This window comes from Botryllus schlosseri, chromosome 5, assembly GCF_051294905.1.
Source record: "Botryllus schlosseri isolate E-star chromosome 5, Bs_hap1, whole genome shotgun sequence".
Lineage (NCBI taxonomy): Eukaryota > Metazoa > Chordata > Ascidiacea > Stolidobranchia > Styelidae > Botryllus > Botryllus schlosseri.
The window spans coordinates 10600243-10625909 of NC_137240.1; the positions used below are offsets into that span (position 1 = coordinate 10600243).

The 25667-nt window shown below is 39.4% G+C and overlaps 3 protein-coding genes and 1 long non-coding RNA gene across 6 annotated transcripts; 3 read left to right on the plus strand and 1 right to left on the minus strand.

The window, feature by feature from the left end:
• The first annotated feature begins 344 nt into the window (after positions 1-344).
• Positions 345-2962, plus strand: LOC145438987 (uncharacterized). Its single transcript, XM_080316397.1, has 3 exons — positions 345-1135; positions 1990-2133; positions 2700-2962. Exons 1-3 carry the CDS (start codon positions 991-993, stop codon positions 2870-2872), a joined length of 462 nt encoding a protein of 153 aa, XP_080172523.1. The 5' UTR covers positions 345-990; the 3' UTR covers positions 2873-2962.
• Positions 2963-6860: 3898 nt separating this feature from the next.
• Positions 6861-13158, plus strand: LOC145438985 (uncharacterized). 2 transcript variants are annotated; one of them, XM_080316395.1, is made up of 11 exons: positions 6861-7012; positions 9107-9250; positions 9961-10110; positions 10190-10309; positions 10377-10517; positions 10579-10746; positions 10871-11038; positions 11290-11451; positions 11574-11720; positions 12108-12248; positions 12994-13158. In XM_080316395.1, exons 1-11 carry the CDS (start codon positions 6964-6966, stop codon positions 13077-13079), a joined length of 1476 nt encoding a protein of 491 aa, XP_080172521.1. In that variant the 5' UTR covers positions 6861-6963; the 3' UTR covers positions 13080-13158. The 2 variants fall into 2 exon arrangements, 1 of the variants encoding a protein (XP_080172521.1); XR_013915065.1 differs by lacking the exon at positions 12994-13158 and having other exon boundaries at positions 11290-11503; positions 12108-12247.
• Positions 9288-9654, minus strand: LOC145438988 (uncharacterized). The gene is made up of 2 exons (XR_013915066.1): positions 9540-9654; positions 9288-9497 (listed from the first exon to the last, which is right to left on the minus strand). It is a non-coding gene; the product is annotated as an uncharacterized LOC145438988 (long non-coding RNA).
• Positions 13159-17884: 4726 nt separating the features above from the next.
• On the plus strand, positions 17885-25357 carry LOC145438979 (neuronal pentraxin-1-like). Of its 2 annotated transcripts, XM_080316384.1 has the most exons (4): positions 17885-18190; positions 23782-23840; positions 24144-24195; positions 24502-25357. In XM_080316384.1, exons 2-4 carry the CDS (start codon positions 23820-23822, stop codon positions 25155-25157), a joined length of 729 nt encoding a protein of 242 aa, XP_080172510.1. In that variant the 5' UTR covers positions 17885-18190; positions 23782-23819; the 3' UTR covers positions 25158-25357. The 2 variants fall into 2 exon arrangements, with proteins under 2 accessions (XP_080172510.1, XP_080172511.1); XM_080316385.1 differs by lacking the exon at positions 17885-18190 and having other exon boundaries at positions 23710-23840.
• Positions 25358-25667: the final 310 nt, after the last annotated feature.

Consider the following 25667-nt stretch of genomic DNA (forward strand, 5'->3'; position numbering starts at 1 on the left):
AATACTCATTCTTATTCATTTATTTTCATTCAGATTCCTTGTTTATGTAATTTTCTCATCATATTGGAAACACATTTGTGCTGATTATTATGTATTTTATTACATAGTTGATTCGATAGTGTAGTGATTTCATGGATATGTGTTTAACTGTTATACTTGCCATCTGTATGTCAGTAGGCGCGTAGATAATGTTGGTTTCGACCCTTCTCGCAAGTTTCCGCGTGCACAATTGTACACTGTACGTACAACGTACATGCATGTTATTTTGTAATAGGTTATAATTTAATTCTTTTAGGCTGTATATATATGTGTGTGTGTGCCTTTTTTATAGTGAGACCTTATAGACCTATAGAAAAGGGCGCAAAAATTGCTGGCCGTCTCTATAATCTCCAAACGCACCGTATAATTTGATATATTGTTAGTTTCGTTGTGATGCCCCGTTGTTCGTAGCCCATGTAGTAGGCAGCCTACCCAAAATCTAATATATTCCATTCCATTTTTACTGAAGCATGTTTTGGGTAATATGCGGGAAATTATAACGCAATATATTAATTGTGCCATTTCGTAATTCAGTAAAAGAAGACAAATCGCCACGCATTATCAAAAGAAAGTAACGCATTCCCAAGCAACACCCAAAGAGACTTCGCGCTTCGCACGAAAACATGGTAAGAAATGCCACGCCGTTATATTCTCGGATTGCATGAATATCTATGCGCCTTATAACAGACTATCACGATACGAATCACATACTCAGGGTATTTGACCAGCAGTGATCATCAGTTTGCTTTCTCTACCCTATCGTTTTTGAGTCACATTCACCTCATTTCCTGATAAATTTCGGAAATAGTAAGAGAAGTGAATCGTCAATTGACCTCCTATTCGGAAGGAAGCAGGAAACCGATGCATGTATTGTCAAATTAGGCTGGATGCATTAGCTGTGTATGTAACTGGATAACAGAATTGTAAGCATAACGCATCAATACAAGGATAATGCAGCGAGATCTATCTATTTCGTTTTTCGCGATGGTATCAGTCGCAGTTACGTTGATTATCATCTCAATTTCCACTACTGGATGGGCTGGAACCCACATTGGTTTGTTCCAAACGTGCTTCAATGGGATCTGTGAATCTACAGGTAAGGGTATAATTGTTTGAATTGAAAACAAATGGTGTTTTTAAACTCTTTGTTTAAAACATGTTTTAAACAGTGTGAAATGCCTTTTCAAAAAATATTGTTTTTTTTAAATGCTGTAAAATTATGCCATAATTGTCTAAATGCTTTTGACAAAACATGTTTCATGCTGGTGACGTCATATTTTGTGATACGATTATTGATAAACAATGTTATTTTCCATTATTCATTATAGTTGCTGACGATTACCCGTGACGAGTGACAGCCGAAAATATTCGGGTTTATTTCAATATGAATATACTATTAAATTGTATATTGAAGTTCTGTACCTCCAAGAAACTCCACAAAACATGTAGCATATGAGCCTATGGGCTTAATTTGCATTCAATATAGTCAACGTATACATAATGTGATAGTTAGAACCCACGAAATCTTCGGCGGTTCAATCGCTATATTACGTTGAAATGGATGTTCTGATGATGATGACGACCGCCGACCGTAAAAATGCCGCAAAACGATGTAGTCCTGGTTAAAGATATTTTTTGTTCGTTTATGAGAGGGGTCGGTAGTCTTTTTCGTTAAAAGCGCCATATTTACCGTATATTTTCAATTGGTAATGAGAATCCATCGTGACGTCACAACTGAAGTTTCGTTACGTCATGGCTAAATTTTTTTATTTAAAAACACGTTTTAATCAAGGGCCATGTTTCAAACATGATTGTTTTTGTTTGAAATGCAACCCTAGGTATAATCGTTATTTGGTCCGTGTGATAAAAATGAATTTTGGGAACGAAGGAAGGATGAATTTGCAACGTATCCTTTCTGTTTTAAACTGGCAATTTGAAATTCGTTAACAGGAGATTATTTCGGCTCGGCGGTATCGGGTGCTTTCATGATATTCGCATTGCTGGCGTCAGTAACAGCCCTTGTTTTGGGCGGCATTGGCTATGAAAACAATACGGCCGTCGGTGCGAAAGCGTGGATTGCATGCGTAATTGCCGGTGAGTAAAATAGCCCCAATCCTGTTACGCTGCTGTATCTTGTGTTGTGAAATGATCACGAATACCAAACGTTGAGACTGATAGAACTCCGAGCTGTTGCCAGAGCAGACGGGTTTCCAACGGGAGCTCGCACAATGCAGTAAATAAGTCACCACAATCATCGATTCCAATTTCCGGTAACCTCGAACGATGATTGGGTATAAATTTCAGGATTAGTGCTTTGCCATGATATAGTTTTCGTTACTATTGATTTACTTTATTACTGTCTTGTCAACAACGCTGATTTAGACCTATGCTCCATGCGTCGACAGGTCTGTATAGAGGACAATTAAGTAACGAAGACAATAAGTTACATAGATAGAGATGATATTAACATTATTCGATATTAGTCGATATAAATGCAGAGTTGAATTTGTAGCTTCGTGCATATAGTAGCTACCCTCTACATACCCCAAACAAAGACGACATGCAGTTGCGGTCGGATGTATATTCGACGATGCAACGGTAACAGAAATAGTGCAAATCTGTGAAATCATTCAAATCATTTCAAATACTTTATATTTCAGTTATTATGATTGGTGTAGCCGTGCTCAACTTTGGATTGGTTTTTGGTGTCTCTGACCACACAAGTACCATGTCGTACGGATATGGATTCTGGATTGCGTGTGCTGCCGCTGCTTGCGACATTGCTGGAGCAGTTTTGGGAAAATATATGATAGCAGACAAACCAATAGCCTAGTAGTTTATATGCTTAATAGTTCTGTTTTCGGATAATATAAATGAGGCTTTTTACTTCAAGTACGTAAATAATAAATATACCGTAACACAAGCCTATGAAGACCATTTTCAACGAATTGAACACTTTGGAATCTCGATTTAAAGACGATATTATCCTTTGAGTTTCCTCATGAGCGCCTGTTGCGAATTATAACAGATCGAACAGGCTATGCCATAGTTTTCAAATACAATACACAATCGCAAATCGTGACATGATACTATAGTAGTCGATGCTGTTTTATTTTCTCACAATATATCATTCACTCAACATACTCCAACCGGATTCGAGTATCACGGGCCGAATCCAATATGCATTGCTGTAAGATTATTCTTCCTCGGACCAATGGTTATCGTTATATTATACGTTGTACAAATGTGTCATACGATCGACTCGTTTCGCGGATAATAATGGGACGGTGGAGAGTGTTGACACATATTCTAGGGCGGAGCATGGACCGAGCCGGATCAGTACTTTTTACTAAGAATATGACAGCCTTACCCTCATCCGCACTCGAATCATTTGTTCATGGAAATAAACCACATGCTAAGTCCAAGTCGGCATAATTACTTCAGATAAGGGTTGGGTGTCATGTTTGTATTGTTCGAATCAATATTCAATATCATCCTGTGAGCAATGTTCCCTCTAATTTTTGACGGGTCTGCGCACGATCACCAACTTGCTGCGCAGATCCTAAAAGGTCATCACTTCGGATTTTTTGTGCGCAACGGAGATTTTCTGTGCGCAGAGACCGTTTCAGCACTGCACATTTGCGCACGTGCGCAGCTTAGAGGGAACATTGCCTGTGAGTAGATAATTATTATCGGATTTGTTTGGACCGGATCACGGTCATTTCTAGAATCCGGCCTAAGAGTCGGACCGGAGTCGGACCGGAGTCGGACCAGAGCTTTAAAAAACACGATTGGAGTAGGACCTGGGAATTTTGTCGAACCGCTTCGCACTAATATATTCGTGATGACGGTATGAGTATGCCAGTAAAGCATACCGCAGTGTGCAGACGTAAATTGAGACGAGCCTCCTGTCACACCGGCGGTCGAACCATTTATCATCTCTAACGTACTGGCGTGTATTTGATTCGCAACCCATGCAGTCACAATATCAAATTCATCAGTCCAACTCTAAAGATTGCGCAATACCCCGACTGACGCAATAATCCGATGACAAAGTCAGGAGATAATTGTGAATTGCAAGACGATGAAAAATTGAGGTGACACATAGTTCTAAGAGAGGTGTGTAAAATGACGAAGACATACTGCGTGTATAAATGAAGTTATGTAACGCCTGTGAAAATTCAAATCATCCCCGAAGAATGCTCCAATTGCACCAAACGTGGTATGAAAGAGACCTACAAGCACAGCACATACCTTTGTCAATAGCGAACGTTGGTAGTGGTAAATTCAAGGTCGGGTTATATAAGTAGCATGATCAGATCACATTTAAGCGTTTTCACTTGGAACATTATCAGACGCCAACATTATAGGAATTGGGATCTGAAGCTAACGTGATAATTAGGGCATAACCAAGTGTTTGAAGCTATCAGAGGTGGTCAGTAACGAAATACTTCTACTTTTTGGAAGTTCTCAAGTAGTTTTCCCCTACTTCTGTTACTTACTCAAGTATATCTGATTTTCTCTACTCATACTTCTACTTCGTAATAATTTGTGATCTAGTTACTTACTTTTCGCTATTTTCAGTTTGTCAAGTAGAAGTAGTTTAATACCACAATATGAAAGATAACCTGACAATTTCGGGGCTGTTTTCACGGAGTACCTACATTTAATATTCCTAAAAGTCAAGTAAAGCTCAGAAATTTTGTGGTGCTTCGCGCACAGTAGTTATGGAGTGACAAATAAGTTTTCACGAAAGTATCAGAAAAAATAATTTAGGTACCGGATTGCTTATGGTTCCGCTCACACCGCATTAACGCCCATATCAAATATTTCATCACAGCAACTATATGACCCACCAGCATAACGTTTGAAACTACCGTTTCACAATCTAGTAATTACCTATGCTATCGTTATTTAGTAACCCATATCGTGACATGCTAATCTGTAAAATCCGCCTTTTGGAACGTCACACCTGTTTTAGCAGATCACCTTTGAAGCTTTATGGACAAATAACATGAAATATATTTTCCGCTTTTTACAAGTGGCATTTGTATTTCACTTTCAATTCCGAGTATGATACTCGTGCATCATACTTCGAGTTCTAATTACTTTCAGTTCTTTTGTCCGCAGAACATGTATGTTGAAGCATATAAGCAAGTGTAGTAATGCCTCCTATTTCCCGAAAATAAAGCTACACTGAATACAAATTTTTCAATCCACAGTATTTGTTATTAACGCATACTAATCGCGCAAAGTGTTGGAACCGTATCCGATACAATTGCTCCGTATTGCTCTTCGCCTAAACATTGTACCTTATAATAGGGAGTATAGGGCACCATGCCATGAAATTCTCTAAAATGGGGTCTTCTAGTAAGCAAAGCGTTAGTAGCGCATTTTCATATCAATCTGTCGAAAATTGATACCTCCTGTGATGTGTCAATACGAATCAAGCTCTCTGCACCTTCCGCATAGCTCAATTTGCAGGTTTTGACAGTCCATGTGAATGAATTAAGACTGTTTTCAAAACTACTTACTTACTTGAGTAGATTTGAAGTCAGTCAATTGTACTTCTACTTCAAGTAGTTTTAGGTGGCTAATGGAAGAAGTACTTCTACTTGTACTTGAGTAGCTTTCTTGGCTACTTTGACCACCTCTGGAACAAGCTATACTACTAATACTACTACTGCATGGATGTTTCGGTAGCCGTGTTGTTTATTCAACGAGCTCCTAATCAGGTGACGAATCATTGCATTTCATTTATTCGGCGTCCTTGACCGAGTGAAATTCCGGTAAATCCTTATGCTAATTTTGTGGTGATCGTTAAGGCCATTGATGTCTTAACCTTTCCTCCATGGTGCCGCCTTGAACTAACCGTTATTTGCTTCACACACCCCCTAAATTTAAATGTGTCTCACACGGATAAATGTAGAACATATAAAACATATTACTGACATAGTGATATCATCCTTCTTCCACTTTCTAAGAAGCGATGACGCGTCACGTCAATGCCATAGAGAGCTACAGTGGAATTGTACCCTTCGTGAACATCGTTCGGCTGCAGTGCAAATACGGTGACTTTCTGCGGAAAAGGGATGCTGTTTGCTGTCACCTTTTATTTGAGAACACATCATTTAGGGCGCTGCATGTGCCTATTTATCACATCGCATACTATTTCTTGTTCACTGTTCAGTTCGTCTCTTGGTCCGTGTAAAATTAAAAAGTTGGGTAATAGTCCTTCTAGAAAGCAATCGATTATACAAAATACTTGATTTTGGTTGCTTGAAAACGACACAATCGTCATAATAGGTTACGGTGACAAATCACGATTATCCGGTGTCTGATGCTACTATAATTGGTTGGTTCGATATCCTAAGAAAGAATAAAAACGTAATTTCTAACTTACCCCAGTGATGCAAGTCAATCATGACACCGCATGTTGTGAAAATATGACGCCTTTTGGAGAAGTTTTATGATTTCGCATATCACATTTGGTCTGTGACGACTCACGACGGGTTCGCGTGACATGTGATGCGCACAGTTAAAGATGAAAACATATTAAGTGGTGTTACGAAATTAATCGACTGTATACGTCCACGATTAGTCATACGAAGTGATCGGTCATTAATCTATGGTAATAACGTACGTGTAGTAGTACGAGCATAGACTATATATTGCACGTAAACGTGTTTTTTCCGATACTATAATATGCTACTGCAGTAGAATATCTGGCCATTATATGCAAGTGCTTTCAGGCGATACCCGATAATTTCACAGATATTCAGACCGCATTTTAACAATCCGAAACGAGGACAATATCTCTCTATAATAGACTAGCAAGATTTTGACGTCATGGATTTCTGTTACAGGCCGATTTCTCCACCGTTATTTAGGATTAGGTGTTCAGGCTGGTAAGAGTTTTCTACCATGGAAATGCTGCTCGCAATATTTTTATCTCAGATGGGAATTGCTGTTGGTAAGATAACACGAGACGGGTTGATAATAATTCACATGAAGGAAGATTGTGTGGAAATTACTTCGCCTCTGACTTTGCTCCAGATTCAGCGATTATATAATACACGATTGATTTGTGTCATGTACTGGAACAAATGGGGGAAAGAATCACCTACTATACGCGAATGTATAACACAGTGGTTGTTAACTTTTATCATCTAGCGCCCCCATTCAGAAAATTTAATTGTCTGGCGCCCCGCCCATATTTTAAGGCAGGGTTGGCCAACATTTTCGGCCAAAGGGCCACATTGTGCGGGCCACTTGAATGTTGATGACATTTTATTAGTCGTCCGATAGGAGAAAACCGGATTAAGTAACGATGAAAACAAGACTTATCTTACTATGTATCAGAATCAATAACAAATATGTCATAAAAAGTCAGCGTGCATTAATGTCCTAGCCCCGCGAAGCGCGAAAATTTTTCAAATATATAATGAATGAATTCGGTCAATAATATTGTTGCTTGCATATCTTCCGGGTTGATTCTGTATACCGCTGGGCTGATTTGACAAGGGAAGAATTATTAGGCACTTAGACATATCAATATCGAAGGTTTCGGCAAACATGCGTCTATCATTTTCATCGCCGACGATCTTTTTATGAGTGCACACGCGAAGTCCCATGTTGGACGACACGTTCTGTCATAATTGCGAATATAGTCAGACTCAACTCTGGAGAGGGTACCAATACTAAAAGCAAGAAATCGAATGACAATAAATCGCATTAAATTCTAAGTAAAAATAATGTCAAATAAACCAGACGCTAAATATTCTACTTTATGGTCATCTACGAAAATGTGGATGGCCTCTGGCTACGCTGTTACGTCTGAACTCAATATTTAACCATCATCACTCCAAATTGCACGGTCAGGCTAATTAAATTATTGGTTGGCCTTACAAGTTCACAATAAATTACCTAGGGACCTACTTTTTGGATAATATAACTAATTTCGAAAATTACCTCGCGTCGCCCCTGTTTTAAGGGTTGTGTTCATGACGATGGCGTACAGGTTGAAGTACGGTCGGTGTTGGCGGTTTTCTAGACTTAACTATTGAAAATATTTCGGGCCTGAATCGCGATCGTTGGCCGCTCAACCACTTAATATCTGGTAATTGTATGTAGGCTACTATTTTCGGGATCAAATCAAGGTTGTTACAACACCTGTTGGGGACGGGCTCATACCTACCGGGCTCGAGCCCAACGTACACAAACCTCTGCGATTGGCGATACGGTGAAGTTGTATTGGGTTTTCTTTTATTGCGTTTTGCGACTAGTTAGTCAGCGGAGCATGTGGTATAAACGTACACAGGGTACTATGGATGCTCACACGGAGCAATAGTTCACATTAGCTCGGTTATAAAGTGAGAATGTCGCACCAAGTTCTTAACTTTTAAAATGCATGTAGGCCTACTCAAAAACAAAGCAACCCTATTATATTACGCACACGTAAGGTTGTCGGTTTCAACACTAAACAGAATAATTTTATGGTACGAGAGGAAAATACTGACAAATTTATTTTGTAGCTATCAAATACTTAGTTAATCATTTCCGCCAGAAAAATTCAAAGCATCTCTACTGTACAAATGGCAATAACTCTCAGAAGTGGTGTAGAATTACGTTCCCAGATTTCGATACGCAAGATACAATACATATCATCGAAACATTCTGTCGAGAAACTGCTATCTCGTGTGATGGAACTGTGTTAAAAATGCTTCGTAATTTAAAGTGCCCACATGACGCATGAAACTCACATTTACAAGAATTATAGTATCCACTGCGTGTCCGTAAATATTGACTACATCGTCAGTATATTTCGCGCCACGCGCGATGACACTTTGAATATTTGATAAACTTTGTCAAAAGTGTATTTGCAACGACCCCTCCCCCCCCCCAAAAAAAATAGCCCCTCGAATATTCCGGCCACCTTCGAAATCCAAAGGGCACCAGGGGTTTAGAAGCACTAGTGTAACAGGTGACGGAGTTTAGGATATGCCGTGCTTCGGTTCCTCACAACTTTCTAACGAAAAATTGATGTACCGCGTCTCCTTCCTTCCAGGTCTCGAATGTTACGTTTGTTCTGATTTGGAGTTCGACGGAGTACCCAACGACGATGGGGACTGCTTCAATGTTGGAGCGGATATAAAGTCAGGCGGTTCAGCTAAAGTCGAATCTTGTACCACCATATTTCACTTCCAGGGTGGTAAGTAGGCCTAATATTCCTAGGTGAACTAGTTATCGAACACATATCAGCATGAAATATATATTACTTGTGTGAATAATACCGGATGTTAGCAGGAGGCTCGAATTAGAATAAACTGACTGTAACCGCTTGTACTGCGCAGTCTTTCTGATTTCATGCCACTATATTCTAATCTCAGCAATGAGATTACATTCTATGAAGCGATTACAAAACTTCATGGATTAACTGGATGCGCACGCGATTCACCCTGAATGACACTGTGGTGCATTGCATAGGTCTCATGACGCACCATTACGGTAATTGACAGCATACCGAATGACGGAAGTTATTTGACATCCAACGACATTCGATTTCTATTCTCGTATTTGATGAAGGATAGGTCTGCGCACTCAAACATACATGGGCGCATCGCAATTATGAAATTGTGAGGGAGAGAATGGAGAAGGAAATTCAATAGCTGTATAGATGGGGTCCCAGATCGGTATCACTAATTTATTCAGAAACAATATTTTCCTTCAACCTAATTCCTTTACCTGAAGTCACGAACGTAGTTCAATACAAGTTATATAGATAGCGTGCCGTGGTGATATCAGAGCGCTGCGCAAAATTGAAAGTCGCATGATGATTTGTGCATGATCTAGAATCTGCCCTACATTATTGGAGTGCTACGTACAAGTCGCCCTGGCCTTCATTATTTCGCTATATTTCAGGATTGGTGACTGGCGTTGAACGCGGACATTCCGAAGGTACAATTCCAGGCGACAAATGTCTGACAGAACTTAATCCAGACAATGTCGTATCCGTGAAGACTACCTGTCACTATTACTGTAATACAGACCAGTGCAACAATCTAGGAATTTGTAAGTTGCACGCGACACGGTCATATCAATATACATGTTGAATATGACTTGTATTAGCCCAAGTCCTCTTTGATTCCAGCCAGCTTGAAAAGATGTAACTCCGACTGCGGACAGGAGGAGAATCGTGGGAGATGTGATTACTTATCCGGGATTTGCATCTGCGAGGACGGGTATACTGGATATAATTGCGGACAAACTCGTAGGCAGAAAACTTCACGGATTCTCCCTTACATAGCTAATCTCATAATCGTCATTAACTGGTTTAGCTCCAGCGGATGCGCCGGTAAAACGGAAATGCATACAGTGCAGCTCAGAAGAAGACGGATGCAAGTCGCAGACTGTCGGATCAGATTGTCCCGAAGACGAACAATATTGCTTTGCAATGCATTCATCAGTGTTCACCATTTGTAAATGCAATCAATGCCATACATTTAACGCAATCGGCTTTCACGCAACTCCTCTATTCAGCCGGATCCTTCAGAACTAGCATCATTCGAGGGTGTAGTAATCTGTTCGTAGCGGTGGACAAATGCAAAATCACAGACCTTCCACACAACGATGCTTTCGAAGGGCGAGGTTACAAGGAGATAACATGCACCTCAACTTGCGACCACGACAATTGCAACGTTGACATACGTAGGAAATAGCTATATAACGTGATAACTAGTAACTATTACTTTACAGTCCAAAATCCATTGATGCCAGCGCATCAGTGCGTGGGTGTCTTTGCAATAACCACGTGACCATTAGTAAATTTCAGCCGATGGTCACATAAACGGTGGAGAGAAGAAAATACTGCAATGTGTTCAGTGCAAATCATCAGACGGCGGATGCACGGAGGAGCGTACCAACTGCCCGACTGGTACAAACTACTGCAAAGCTACGGTGACCTACGTAATATCAGATGAAAATGACAATAACTATCAAGGCGAGCTGTTTATACGTTACGTAGACACACAGCAGACAATAATGTCTGTGAATAGTTGAATGTGTCCACTCGAAATACTTAGTTATCATTGTATCTCGTATAGACCAATCTGTAGTAAAATCCGGAATAAAAGTCGTTGCATCTTGTCAAATCGATTTATTTATTCATTGACTAATCTATGTATTCATTGACATGCAGTTACAGATTGATGTGAATTTTCTAAATTAATCGTATGCGATGCTCCTTTTCAGCAACAAATCCTTCGTCGTTCAAATTCCTGAGTGAAGTCAGAGAGTGTTCCAACGAATCTGTGACGACTCAGTGCACCGAGGTTAAGGTGAACTACGGCCCAACTTTCAAACAGGTGACCTGCCAAGAGACTTGCCAAGAGGATGGATGCAATCTTGGATGGCGTAAGTTGACCGTACGAAGATCAGTACCTGCTATTAAAATTAGCACATTGTGGTCAGAATGCCATTGCCCATGAAGACAACTTAACCAGAGTGACTGCATGTTGTGTCTCTTTCTTCCACAGCTGCAAGGCCCAAGTGCATACAATGTCGTGGGATGCCGGGTGGGGAGGATAATTGTATCAGAAACCCAACTCCAGCTCAGCGATGTCCTTGGCCGTACGAAAAGTATTGCTATGTAACGGACCGTGGACTCGACAAATCGACGAAAGGTATATATAGGCTGTGCAATGATATTAGAGCATTTAAAATGACTCATGTTATCTGCGCGAACGGATTTTAGATATATCCTTGTGGGACTATTAGCTCTCTGCGATGGAAGGAAAGATATATTTTGGTACTTTTGAAGATTGCGTGAACTGTTGGCAAATACTACATGCTTTTACGAAAGTATTTACACAATTATAACATAATCATACAACTTTTAAATAAATTCGTTGCATTTTGAAATGGCACTTGTTTAAAACATGTTTTAAACAAAGTCTTTTAAAACGCCACTTGTTCTAAATGCAACCATGCATATCGGACGGGAGAGGTACTTAGTTATTCTCTGTCAGCTCTCAGTACAATGTAGCCTATGGAACGATTTGGTCTAACAGGAACCCTGGACGGATTTCCGAGAGAAGTAGAGCGGGACTGCAGTTACATCGACCGAGGTTCGGAGTGTACAACTTCCACGTTGCGAGGAAAGCACATTCAAGTGTGTAACTACACATGTACATCAGATGGCTGTAATGTTGGTGAGTATATATACATATTATCTATCTACAGAGTCAATATACAATCCATAGTGCTGAGGCGTCTTCCGTCAGAAACTCACCTTCGTTCATCAGGAGCTAAACCTTCGTTAACCGTTCAAGCATTAATCGCAAGGGATAGGGCCCACGAGCTCTGCTCTTCCGTAGGTGTTGTACAATAGGTTTTCGCAATGTACTCATCAGTTTCGCCAAACAAATGCTAATATAAAAGAGGGTCAGGGGACCACCATATGGGCCCCAAGTCCAACCTTTTTGAGGGGTTGAGGAAGTGCTGTTTCAGTACTTCATATACATTGATGTTGTTGTTTGTTTTCAAAGCGTCGCATATGTGACGTGAACCTCTAAATTACTGTGGCTCGCATGACGAACACGAGCGGAAATATTTACGTTTATATTCCTATTGTGGCTATCCGGAAAACTAAGAATCGAACCATCTACTGTACACTGTGCAGAGACTAATGAGTCTATATCAATTCAAAAATCGTAAAGCATATAATATTGTAGATTGATTTTCTGAAATTTTTTAGCGATTGTTTGCAATATAGGCCGAATATCTGTCCAACATACCTTAAGGGATAATATCAGGAGTGGACCCAAAACTAATGAACTACTACCAGATCACAGGCTTCGCAGGCATATACGAACAATGTCACATGGACCCACCAGCATGCATAGCCCACACCACAATGTATTTTCGTCGCAATAACCACTTTCGATATTTTTTCAGGGAGCCGGGCAGCAGTGCATTCTACTCCATCGTTGTCAGTATTTCTTTTCGTATTCTCCGCTGTTATTTTACTTGGCCAATACTGAGTCAAGCATATGCTGAACAATTTTTTGTTGCAAAATAACATTAAAACAGTGTCAGGTTATCTCAGACTGACTTAGCGAATGAATGTTTACAGATCCAGATATGTCAGTATGTGTCCAAATGATTTACCTTGTCAAAGTCACACCATAGCAGGGGTGGCCGAACTGCGACCGTAGAAGGAAATTTGTGCGGCCGTTGACACGTATTTCAATTAGTTTGTGTTGGCAGCCGTCGACATAAAAATTGATTTTGCGAATTTACTCCCAAATTTTAGGAGATTTTGATTAACCTTGAAATGTTCTTCGCGCTGCGCACGACTAAACGCGGCTTTGTTTTTCGATTTTAATGTAGTAGCGCCCTTTGCAACCTGAGCACCACAGTACAGATGCGAACAGCAACGAAAAATGATGTGCCTCATATAGAAATACCAACTTGGAATCGTGTCGTCCTCACGAAAGAAATTCGTTTCTGGGCCATTCTCAACCAGGAAAACAACAGTTGGTACCACCACATTCCCAAATCTTCTGAAATTTGGTACATGCATAGATGAGTTAATCTCGAACACAATAAAGTTTATGTGAGGAAAACCGAACTCCGGGGTCAAAAGTTTCGTCATTTTGAAAATTGACCATTTTCTGCTCGTTTCAGCTCTGCAGCATTCAGATATTGTCAATGTAAAATTCGAAAGGTGTAAACAGATGTTAGATTACAGTTGAGATTTGGCCCTCGGTTTTCTGAGTAGCTAATCTATTGGTCTATATTCCCATGTGGTATTAAATGCCCCGCGGTGTAGTGTTAAAGGTTTAATTGAGGCGAAATTTGATCGGCTTTACACAATTTAGAATGCGAATTGTTCGAAACCCTATAATATATTCAAGCGAGTAGGGTGTCATATGAAAGCTGGTTTTAACGACACTTTTCCAAAGCTTTTTCATTTTGATTTTTTTACTGTAAAGTGTTGAAATTGCAGTCTCAAGATTACACTGCATTTTTACATAGAAATGCGTAAGTTTGGAATATGGTAGACCGATGGTTCCATACTATATTGACTCAACACATCTTGTTAAGCTCAACTTATAATCATCACTACCCTTGAAGATAATATGTCAAGTTTCAACAAGCTATTTGAAACCAAGAGCAGTTCTTTGGGTATATATTTAATGAGAATGGCTACCCATTGCTCCCGCCATTTACTCGTCCGTTTCTAAATTTACCATATTTCAGAAATCTGAAAAGAGGACACTATTTAAAAATTTTCAGGAGGAAAATCCTAAAAAATGGTTAATTTTTTCCTCTTCGTGCGTGGTCGGTTGACTAAATAAAGGGAATGGTCAGCTTTTCGGCTCCGCTTCCGAAATTTACCACGGAACGTTACTTCAGTGCTAATTTACTGTATCTCGGTCGAATTTTGCCCTATATTTAACCGAAATTATCAAAAAACAGGACAAAATATCAAAAAAGAGGACACTTTCAAAAATGCAAAAAAAAAGACAAATCCTCTTAAAAGAGGACGTATCGTAACCCTAATGTTAGCACAGCGTCGTATTGACGTAGAGTTATCAAAACGCGGTTATTAAACTGCGTTGCCTATTTTTATCTCGATATTGAAGTCATGCTGGCCCGCGACCCGTTTTGAGTTGGCGACCCCGCTGGGCTACCCGTTACTACCGTCATTTACCCGCACCGATGTTGAATTTCCTTACTTTGGCATTCAGAGCACTATTGGTAGAGTTTCTGCTCCTTTTCAAAAAAAACGTAACTCTGAATGTCAAAGTTGAAAAAATTTAGCAACGGACGGGTAAACGGTGGGAGCAATGGGTAGCGATTCTCATTAAATATATACCCTAAGAACAGCTCTTGGTTTCAAATAGGTTGTTGAAACTTGACATATTATCTTCATGGGTAGTAATGAATATAAGTTGATCTTAACAAGGTGTGTTGAGTAAAAAAAGTATGGGAACCATCGGTCTACCATATTCCGAACTTACGCATTTTCATGTACAATTGCAGTGTACTCTCGAGACTGCAATTTCACCACTTTACAGTCAAAAAACCAAAATGAAAAACCTATGGAAAAGTGTCGTTAAAACCAGCTTTCACATGACACCCTACTCGCTTGAATATTTTTATAGGGTTTTGAACAATTCGCATTCTAAATAGTGTAACGCTTGACCGATTTCAGACCATCGATCAAGTTTCGCCTCAATCAACCTTTAACACTACACCGCAGGGCATTTAATACCGCATGGGAATATAGACCAATAGACTAGCTACTCAAAAAAACGAGTGCAAACTCTCAACTGTAATCCAACATCTGTTTACGCCTTTTCGAATTTTACATTGACAAAATCTGAAAGCTGCGGAGCCAAAATGAGCAGAAAATCGTCAATTTTCAAATTGACGTAACTTTTGACCTTGGAGTTCAATTTTCCTCAAATAAACTTTATTGTGTTCAAAATTAACTCAACTATGCATGTACCAAATTTCAAAAGATTTGGGAATGTGTTGGTTCCAACTTCTGTTGTCCAGGTTGGGAATGGCCATTCTATGGTGCGTTTTGGTGACTTCGATATATTTTCAATATACCGCAAATCTTGGTGGGAGATCAAAAAATAACAGCAGGCAACAAAGTGACTTATTACAATTGGTCTACCCGAAGATACATCATCATTTACAACTTTCGCTAAATTTTCGAAAAGACAGCCTCCAGCATCTTTGCGCGACCATGTCTAAAGCAAGAATCTATTCATAACATGACCACTCGCGATTTCGGTGCGTATAGTAAGCCGATATGAATAAATGGGCTAGTCTGGAGCTCATCGTAAATGGACATGGACATCAGCTCAAAATGGGTATTTGTCGTCTAGTTTGTTCATTACGAACTATATCCTGGAATGCGGCTGTAGGCTGCATGAATACTCGAAATCCGACCGTGCGTAGCAAAAAGGTTGGCCACCCCTGCACTATAGCAAGGACGGATGATTATCATTACGAACAAACATCGATCATCAAGACATGTAGTGTCACAGTAACTAGTAGGGCTGGGCAAAATAATTCGAGCACTCGAATCTAAATCGAGTATTAATTTTAATGATTCGAGTCGAGTAGTAAAAGAGTACTGAAATTATACGCTCCTCGTAATTAAAAGTTAATTTACTAATGAGAATTATAGTTTTGATACTATTTTACACTGAGGAAGCCTTGAAACCTTGATTGCCCGTGTCGCAACATCCGAGACATAGTACAAAGCTACGAACGTTACTGGAAATAACACATCATTTCCGAAGTCATGATCATCTCACAACATTGCCAAGAAGTGCAATGAAATCATTAAGGTCGAAAAAATACCAAAGTGCCTTTAATGTGACGGATAACAGGAATTCTGTTCTTTGTAGTGGCATAAAAGGTACATATTTGAACTTTAACATAGTACATTATGTTGTGACGTCATAACGAGTGATACTCAAATACTCGACTCGACTCGAAGCATCATACCTCATACGTGATTCAGAATCGAATGATTCAGGTACTCGATTTTCCCAGTCCCAGTTACTTGTGACACCTGGGTTTGCAGTCGTTACAGGCAAATTGTTATGTACCAAGTGTAGCTAACAAATGTGTTATTGCGACCAACTATCAATCAGTTCGAAAATAAAGTCACGGGAATAGGCTATACACGTCACAATGCTTTTACTGTTTGTGAACATTGTGTTGCAGGCTACGTACATTTAAACACCATTCACCATACGCGAGCGACCATTTATAGAGGAGCATATTTTCCTCGCCATCTCATCCGTGTAAGCGGTGTCTTACAAAAAACCTACAGAAGTGGGCCGAGCTACAAGTCGTCAGCTACGGAACAAAAAAATGAAGATAATTGGCCAGGTGTAAATGACCATTGTAGTCGACAAATACCACGAATGCCACAAACAACAACAAAAGGAGTATATATTTTAAATGTCGAAAAACAAACGGATCGAATCTTCCTTGTTTAACCAATTATTCATCACGCAAATCAGTGAGATGTCTTGAGTCAGCATATTGTTCACCAGATATTAACTCATCCGCGTATGCTGTCTCTAGCTAATCTTCGTCACTGTGCAGTGTGTACAGTGTGCAGTGCATGGTGTAGTAAGAGGCCGAGTATTGATTGAACGTCCGCGCGAATTCTGTCAAATTCTGTCATGACTTTGTAAGTCTCGGATATCAGTCACTGTAGGGGATCGGAAAGAAAGATAGTATTATAATTTGTTTGCAATCTGGTTTCATCTATATATAGAAACTTGATATAGAGATATTAGCTATGAAGACGAAGACCACTGGCGGACGTTGCTGCAAAAATGATATGAGAGTGGGTTGATACCAATTTGAAATTTCCTTCCAAAGGCACCTGGCCAACTTTCCCCAAGCACATCAGTTCTGAAAACAATCGAAAAACGGTGCCTCTTCCGATTTTCATCTTTGAGGATGATTTTGTGGGGGCACCAATGTTCTGACTAGCTTACAATAAGCATTTTTGGAATCATTGTGTCAGATTTCATGAATTGAGGCGAATTTCATTCCTTTCCGTCATCGGAATGCAGATATAAGATTACAGGCGGACGTTAATTTTAGTTTTCCAACGGTGGAGGGCTCGATGAATTAATGTACGGTGATTGTGGTCCTTGAGGTTTGCAACCTTCCAAAAGGTTAAGCACCACCGGTCTAGTTAATGTCGGTATCCTGAAACCGACGGTCATTTTTACTCAGTTGTCCAAAATATGACTTTTAATGTGATAGCAAGGTTTTACCCCCCCCCCCCCCCCCCCCCCAATCGTGGATTTCCTACACAGCATACATTTGAGTTACTGGGCGCGATAGGCCAATTCTACTATCAACTGATAATGCTAAGATAATGATAACAGATATTTTCTAAAATTATACCAAAGGCTATAAAACATGCCACTGAAGTATAGAATCCAGTATATCAAGCTCGCTATACCGTTTCCGGTAACAGAACGAAAATTGTGTCATGCAGAACATTGAAATCGAAAAGCCATGCATAAATTTTCAATATTATTTTATTTTATAATATCATCGTTCTTCGTTTTCCAACTATCATTGGGATCTAAAGGTGAGTCGTTCATTTTGGTTACAAACCGGTAAGGCTATATGAGGAATTATTTTATTATATCACCGTGTGTTGACTAGAGTTGCATTTTGAACAAATTTTTAACAGTGTTTTAAAAATGGTTTTTTATTAACAATCAAAATTGTGTTTTTTTCAAACGTTGTGGAATTATGCCATATAATTGTGTCAATACTCACGAAGAAATATGTAGCATGAACCTACGGACGATTTGCAACCAATAAAGTCGACATATACGATATGGAATGGTTTAAACCCGCAAAATCTTCGTTGGTTCAACACTTATAGCAAGTAGATATAGATCATTGGTACCGAATGCATGTTTTGATGATGATGATCACCGAACTTAAAAATGCTTCATAACGAAATTTAGTCATGGTCAAAGTATTTTGGTCCGTTTCTGGCAGGGGTCGGAAGCCTTTTTTTTATCAAATGATCTATACTTACCCTGTATTGTCAATATCAAACTACTGTGACGTCACAATTAAAGAATCGTGACATCATGGCTATTAAAAGCAAACAGACAACAAAACAATAAAAAACATGTCTTGAACATGGGTCAAGTTTTAAACATGTTTGTTTTTAATTAGTTTTTGTTTTAAATGCAACCCTAGTATTGACACGGTCATGTTCGATACCGACACCGTAACTACCCATAAGTTTACGTAGCAATAGACATCCGTTTCGAGCGATTCCAAATTGCATTATCGGATATATTAGATATTCTTATTGATTATGAGATATTATAATGGAAAATTAAATCGTGATACGGTAAACAGCAGTTTATATCCCCATCGCGTATAGGCAGGGTTGCCATCGACATGGACCCAAAATTACGGACAGTCAAAAAATTAGATGATCATTAAAAAAGCGTTTTTGTGCATACTCTGTGTGAGTTGAAATAGCGGTCTTTCCTATATGCCTAGTGCCTACGGGTTAATATCACAAGTGCAGATATTGCAATATGAAGTCAAATCATGTGGTATGTACACCACGGGAGTTCATTTCATTTATGTCATAAAATCACGAGTCAAAAGTATAATTTTAGAATATTATGCAACACGGATACCAGAGGAAAACGATCGAAGTTCTATAGTTGTTGAAAATAAGACAAAATAAGGACGCAAGTCGAAAACAAGGACATTTCTTAAAAATAAAGACAGTTGAGTTTTCTAAGACCTGGCCTTTTTTAAATAAGGACAAATCTTAGAAATAAGGACGGTATGGCAACCCTGCGTATAGGACTATAATTATCTGTCAGTATATTATTCAGCGGCAGTGATTCAATTTGCCTATACATAGCGACGCAAGTGGACGTCCGCGAGCATTTAGTCTAAGCAATGAGCAATAGACACTTACGTGACCTTTGACACGAACCAATCAGGTTGCAGCAGGATGTAAACAAAGAACAGGGCCGGGCAAGCTTCTATTAGCGCTTATGGAAATAGGTTGAAAAATGAAGGTTTTTAGCAAAATTACATTGAATTGGGAATAGCTGGCTTTGGTGAATGGTAATAACGTAGAGCTAGTATGTATCTGCAGTGTTCTAACCTACAATAAACATGAATGGTGGCAAGCACTCATCAGCATGGTATGTTCAAATGAATGGATTTCTGACAACTTTTCAGATGAAGCAACTATTGCTGTATTATCCTTAGTCGTATACTATAGGATTGTCGTACCGAATAGCATGTATTAGATTAATCTTGAGTCAGGATATGTGGGGTATTCATTATGTGGGCTTGGCGTTATATGTGTTCTATTTATGGAATCGTATATAGTACAGTCTACAGTCTGCATCATTATCTAGCACATTACTGTTACACTGGACACTTGTCTGCATATTCAATGATCATATTAATATGATATATGTTAGGCAATATGATCCGTTCCCAGCTGAATCGTCGTTTTTTGTTCTAGCTCATGCATATTGAATCAATCAGGACAAATGCCGGATAAACACTGTGCTAATAGCCTGTGTAACTTGGAGATGACTACCCATACCGTTCCTGGTGTACGCTTGTACCTTTCCCAGAGCCAATAACATGCATGGAAGAATGTTAAATCTGGATAAAGGCGTGGACTTTCTTGTAGTCATCTGAATTCTCATTTTATTAATAAAATGACATATCTATTATTGAACCAAAAATATTGAATCGTGACATAATTTAGATGAAACAATTCTGTGTTTCAAAATGAGTCCAATCTGAAATGCAGTCACACTTGATGCCACAATCGACTTGGTGTGTGTCTCGTTCTATTCCACTCCAGTTTTGCTGCTTGATGGTGTGTAATGGATTGAAATTGTTGAGAGCAATATATTCAATAATGAGATGAATAGTTGAAATTGGTAGCGGTGATACGTTGCATGAGTCGGACGAGCACGCCTTGATAGGTGGCTGCACAGCAGTGTTGCTCTGTAAAATAAACATATTATATATTTTGTGCAGGCTTGATGGATACCTTTAATGAAGCTGCAGAAAGAGGAAGTCTATGGATAAAACGCAAGAAAATCAAATTTCTGGAAGTAGAAGCACAAAACAGGAAACTCGTCCAGGAAAATTACAAATTGCCGGACATTTATTGCTAGTGAAGTTCAGTTCTCAGAGGAGCATCATAATGTCAAAAGATGCGGAGAAGCTGAAATTTTATGCTAGACTACAATAAATTGTTTCTGCATTGCCCGACTTATCCTACTGACGTCAAATTTATAGTATTGCTGTAAGCATATTATTAAACCGTTGGGTCAACCGTATGTAACTGCTTCATTAAATTTCGATTTGGCCATGTAGATATGTGGTTCTTAAAAATGCACCATTTGCATTCATTCATGATTTCTCAAAACTAGAATGATTATTGACTGTCTATAAATCACATACAACTTTGAAAGGATAGATGGATTGTGGTGCACTTACTTTTGTGCAGGAACCATTTCAGATCGAAATATTAGTGAAATATGTGGATTCGACAAGAAATGTGAGAAAATGATTGAGTTCAGCTATGGTGAAGCAGGAAATGCTATCATGGCAGAAAAGGGATTCACCATTGAGTCTGAAATCAAGAAATTGAATCTAGATTTAAATATTCCTGCACATGATTTGGCTCACCGTCAAATGCCTGAGCCAGACTGTTCCACAAGACAACAAGAAAGATGTTGAGACGACGTATTCATATTTAACAGCTGATCGGAAGAATCAAGGAGTATAAAATTTTGTCTGGTGTCATACTATGCAGCATTGTGTATCAACTAACTAAATATGGACTAATTGCTTACTCTAATTCAAGATTGAAAATTAAAAATGAATGATGCAACATATTCAGCAATTGTGAAAATTCAGTTCCATTGTGAATATCGTAATGCCTAATCGCATACTACGGATCGTAATTGCGCGGTGTCATGGTCAATGTGTATACCAACAGTGCATGTCTATTCATACTATATTCCATTGGTGTGCATTGAAACCAGTGTTGGGATCAAGTCACTACCTTCGAGTCACGAGTCATTTCGAGTCATTGCACATTTTGACTCGAGTCAAGTCAAGTCAATCGATTTTCAAAGGTGACTCGAGTCAAGTCAAGTCACTCGATTTTTGGAGGTGACTCGAGTCAAGTCAAGTCAAGCCACGAGTCAAGTCACATTTCAAGTCAAGTTGCCTTTTCGAAGTATGTATGAGGCATGATTACGTCATTGCAATTTGCTAGCCGTCTGAAAGACAGTTTGAGTGATGTGATGAACGAATATAGAGTTAAATATAAACGTAAGAAGGCGCTGTATCGGTCACATAGGGTAGAACTGTTGAACTACGTGATTGCATAGCCTCAGTTTAGAGTTACCAGCCAAAATAGAGAATAGAGAAACGAATTGATAAGATGCAAACATTATACCCATTTACAAATAGATATGATACCATTCCAGCCTGCGCCAATGGTTGAGGACTATATAAACTATATTCGACTTCAATTTCAATAAAACAAGAGGTTTCGTTAAGGCAAGAACAGAGAACAGAAATAGACATTTTGCTATTCGATTACTTTACTACTAGAGTTACGATAACGTAAGCTGTAAGCTTTGATCACTTCGTTTGCGGTCAATTTATTTGTGAGAGAACAATCGAGGCTCAGAGAAACGCATGGTCATTGAATGATTGGTCGCTCTCACGGGTTACACAAAGCGTTTCACGAACAATCCGAACATATGCAAGATACAGTGATTTTTATCGAAACCGATTACTTGATGACTTGAAATTGACTCGCGAATTTTGCTCCGAGTCACGAGTCAATCCCCATTTCTGATACGCCGAGTCAAGTCAAGTCAAGTCATTTTATCAAAGTGACTCGAGTCAAGTCAAGTCATGTGAAAAAGGTGACTCGAGTCTGACTCGAGTCAAGTCATGACTCGAGTCATCCCAACACTGATTGAAACTCATTTAGATGCCCAATTTGTTGAATGAACAATTCTCCAGGTGAAAATGTTCTAGGATTATTTGTGTTTGGTGGAATGTTATAAAACTGAAGACACCAGATACACCAAAATCTACCTTGAGGCAGGAGTTGATCGGTTGCGAGTACGGTCGAGAGATTGCTTGTCAATCACGATCGAGCTCACTGATGCTGATGCAAATCAAAATGTAGTCCTTGCAGCTTCAGGTGCTGAATTGTCTTAATCAATGCATATGCATGAGAGCATATATCAGAACCTAATGTGAAAATAAATCATGGTTACAATATCTATTGCAGGAGTCTCTGACAAAATGTCTTTTTCCTTACTTACCCTGTCTTACAATTGCAAGACGAATCAATAATGGATTTTCTGAGAATGTGTATTTCCATTGAGTGTGATATCTCACTTTTCCGCAAGTTCCGATAACATTGGCTGTTCACTAGAATATTGCCTCCACAAAGAGTGGATTGTCTCCTCAATCTTTGTCCCTAAGTCGTGTACGTAGCGCTCCATGAAATACTTCGTAGCTTTCTCCGCGGTGTTAGAAGAAGATGCTGTTCCACTCAAATCCAGAAATTCGATAGAATCTCCATAGCTTTCATACACCAAAATTGTGATGTGTGGCAGCAGCTGTATTTTATAGCATATATTTCTGAACATGAGATATGCTTGAGAATCTCGCTCGAGACCTGGAGCCTATGGAATCGTCAAAATATGCATTACCACAATCCTATAGTATATTATACAACAATCGTCGCTTAATCCGAAAAGATGTCAAAAATCCATGCTTTTGGACACAGCACGCTGATGCGTACGTGCCACCATACATGTTCATCCTAGACTAAAAGCTGCAACTACATACTAGCTCTACGCTATTACTATTCATTAAGGTCAGTCATCCCCAATTCAACGTAATTTTGCTTAAAACCTTCATTTTTCAACCTTTTTCCATAAGAGCTCATAGTAAGCTTGCCCGGCCTTGTTCTTTGTTTACATCCTGCTGCAACCTGATTGGTTCGTGTCAAAGGTCACGTAAGTGTCTATTGATCATGCTGAGTGAATGTCATATTCAACTCTAACATGTTAACTAGCACGACCCGGCTTTATCGCGTAGTTCTCTCACTTCCATATGTAGGAGGCTTCTGCGCAAGACGGATGGTCTAAGGAAAATGGATGACTCTAGGAGATTGCGGGGTAATAATTTTCGTGTGGTGATCGACCTCTTGTCCAAACAGTGAAAGAACATATTTTGTGATTATTGCTTATATACAATTTTATTCATGCAAATGTTGTTCAAACGGTACTAACACTAACGGTTTCACTACACTTTGTTTGAAGATTATAGTGGTTCGATTTGATCGATATTATTTCATTTCATAGTTAATTTGTATCCAAAGATTTGCTAGACTATAGTCGATATGAATAATTCGTTTCCGAAATCACATTAGAAACTCGGAACCTAAGCATTTCGCCAACGCTAAATCTTAGTGTTTTTAGGGAGTTTCAGCGACAATTAACGAAGTCAAAAAACAAGTAAGAAAATCATTGGGTAAGTTTTCCTGATTCCACCATTCCAATGTGAATCATTCGTTACAGTATACATGTTGCTGAGTTCGGTATAAGAGGGCTTAGCCCAAAATAAAGGTTCCTGATTCTGTCGCGAAACGGTACAGAAGGCATATTCAAACCCTAGGTGATACAATTTGAGACTCCCAAAATTCCGAAAAGCTGAAACCTGCGAGACCTTATTCCAGGTCAATCGACTTTTGTCATCCTGGTGTTCACTTTTTTTAACCTAGAGCAGCAAAAGTCTCGCTTAGGAGTATATGTGAGTCATACATATGTATTATCACAGGATGCGGTATGTCGTATTTCAATTTCCGGAATGAATTACATCTCGACTACGTTCAATACAGCGGAACGCTACCGCTGCTGACTTCATTTTCTGCATGCGTGTGGTTCCAACTTGCAAGTTCCACAACAAACGAGCAAGGCTCAATACTCAGTTACTGTGTCCCTGGCGCTCCATTTTGCAATACCATCCTTGTCTGGGTTGAGAATTCTATGACAATGGTAGTGTACTTGAACGATCACCAGCACCGCTTCAGTGACGTCCCTTCCATGGATGGTCGCTCGCATGCGTGTATAGTGCTTTCATCGGAGGATATGCTTTTGCATTTCTATCTAAACGGCACGGAACAGGCTGACGCAGTAAGTTCGAACCATTCGGTTCCTGCCGACGGGGTGCTGATATTGGGTCAAGATCAAGATGGGAGCGTAGATGGAACCAACCCGGGAGCCCCGCAAGAAGACGCAGATCGATTTTACGGTACACTGGAAGACTTTCATATCTGGAGGAGAGCTTTGAATCCTAAGGAAATTCGGGACTTGCATGCATTCGGGTGCACATGTCCGTCGGATGCTATCGTTACTTTCAGCGAATCTAACACAATCATTCACGGGGAAGTGGTCCAGAATTGGGAATACCCTTGTCATCCGAACGACTCGTAGCCGTGAACTGCACAAAGGAAATGTACACTCTTATATTGGTAGAGTGTGTGTAAAACGAATTTACAAGAAAGATTTGAAACGTGGCCCATAAAATATGTTCTTTTTCCTGTTTTGTATGAGTATTTTAACTTTTACTGTTCTGGTATAGGATGATGATGAAATCTGCATGGAATCAATAATTGAACGACTTACCTTTTAAAGCAGGGGTTCTTAAAGTTTGGGTCGCGACCCAAACATGCGTCGCGAAGGGTATCATTTTAAGCCGCGACGGCACCAGAGCGATCCTTTAATATGTATGTCATATTTGTGGAATTTCTTGCAACGAAAAAATTTCTCCCGACTTCGCGCGATTACCTGTGTATACTTTGTGCGTGTTCGTGGTCACTATGTTGGGTAATGGCTACTATAGCCGATAAACGAGACACACAAAAAAGCCGTTACTACAAGATAGCTTGTTTATGAATATGTATCGACCTTTGTATTACACGAATTGACTTGAATTCATGATAC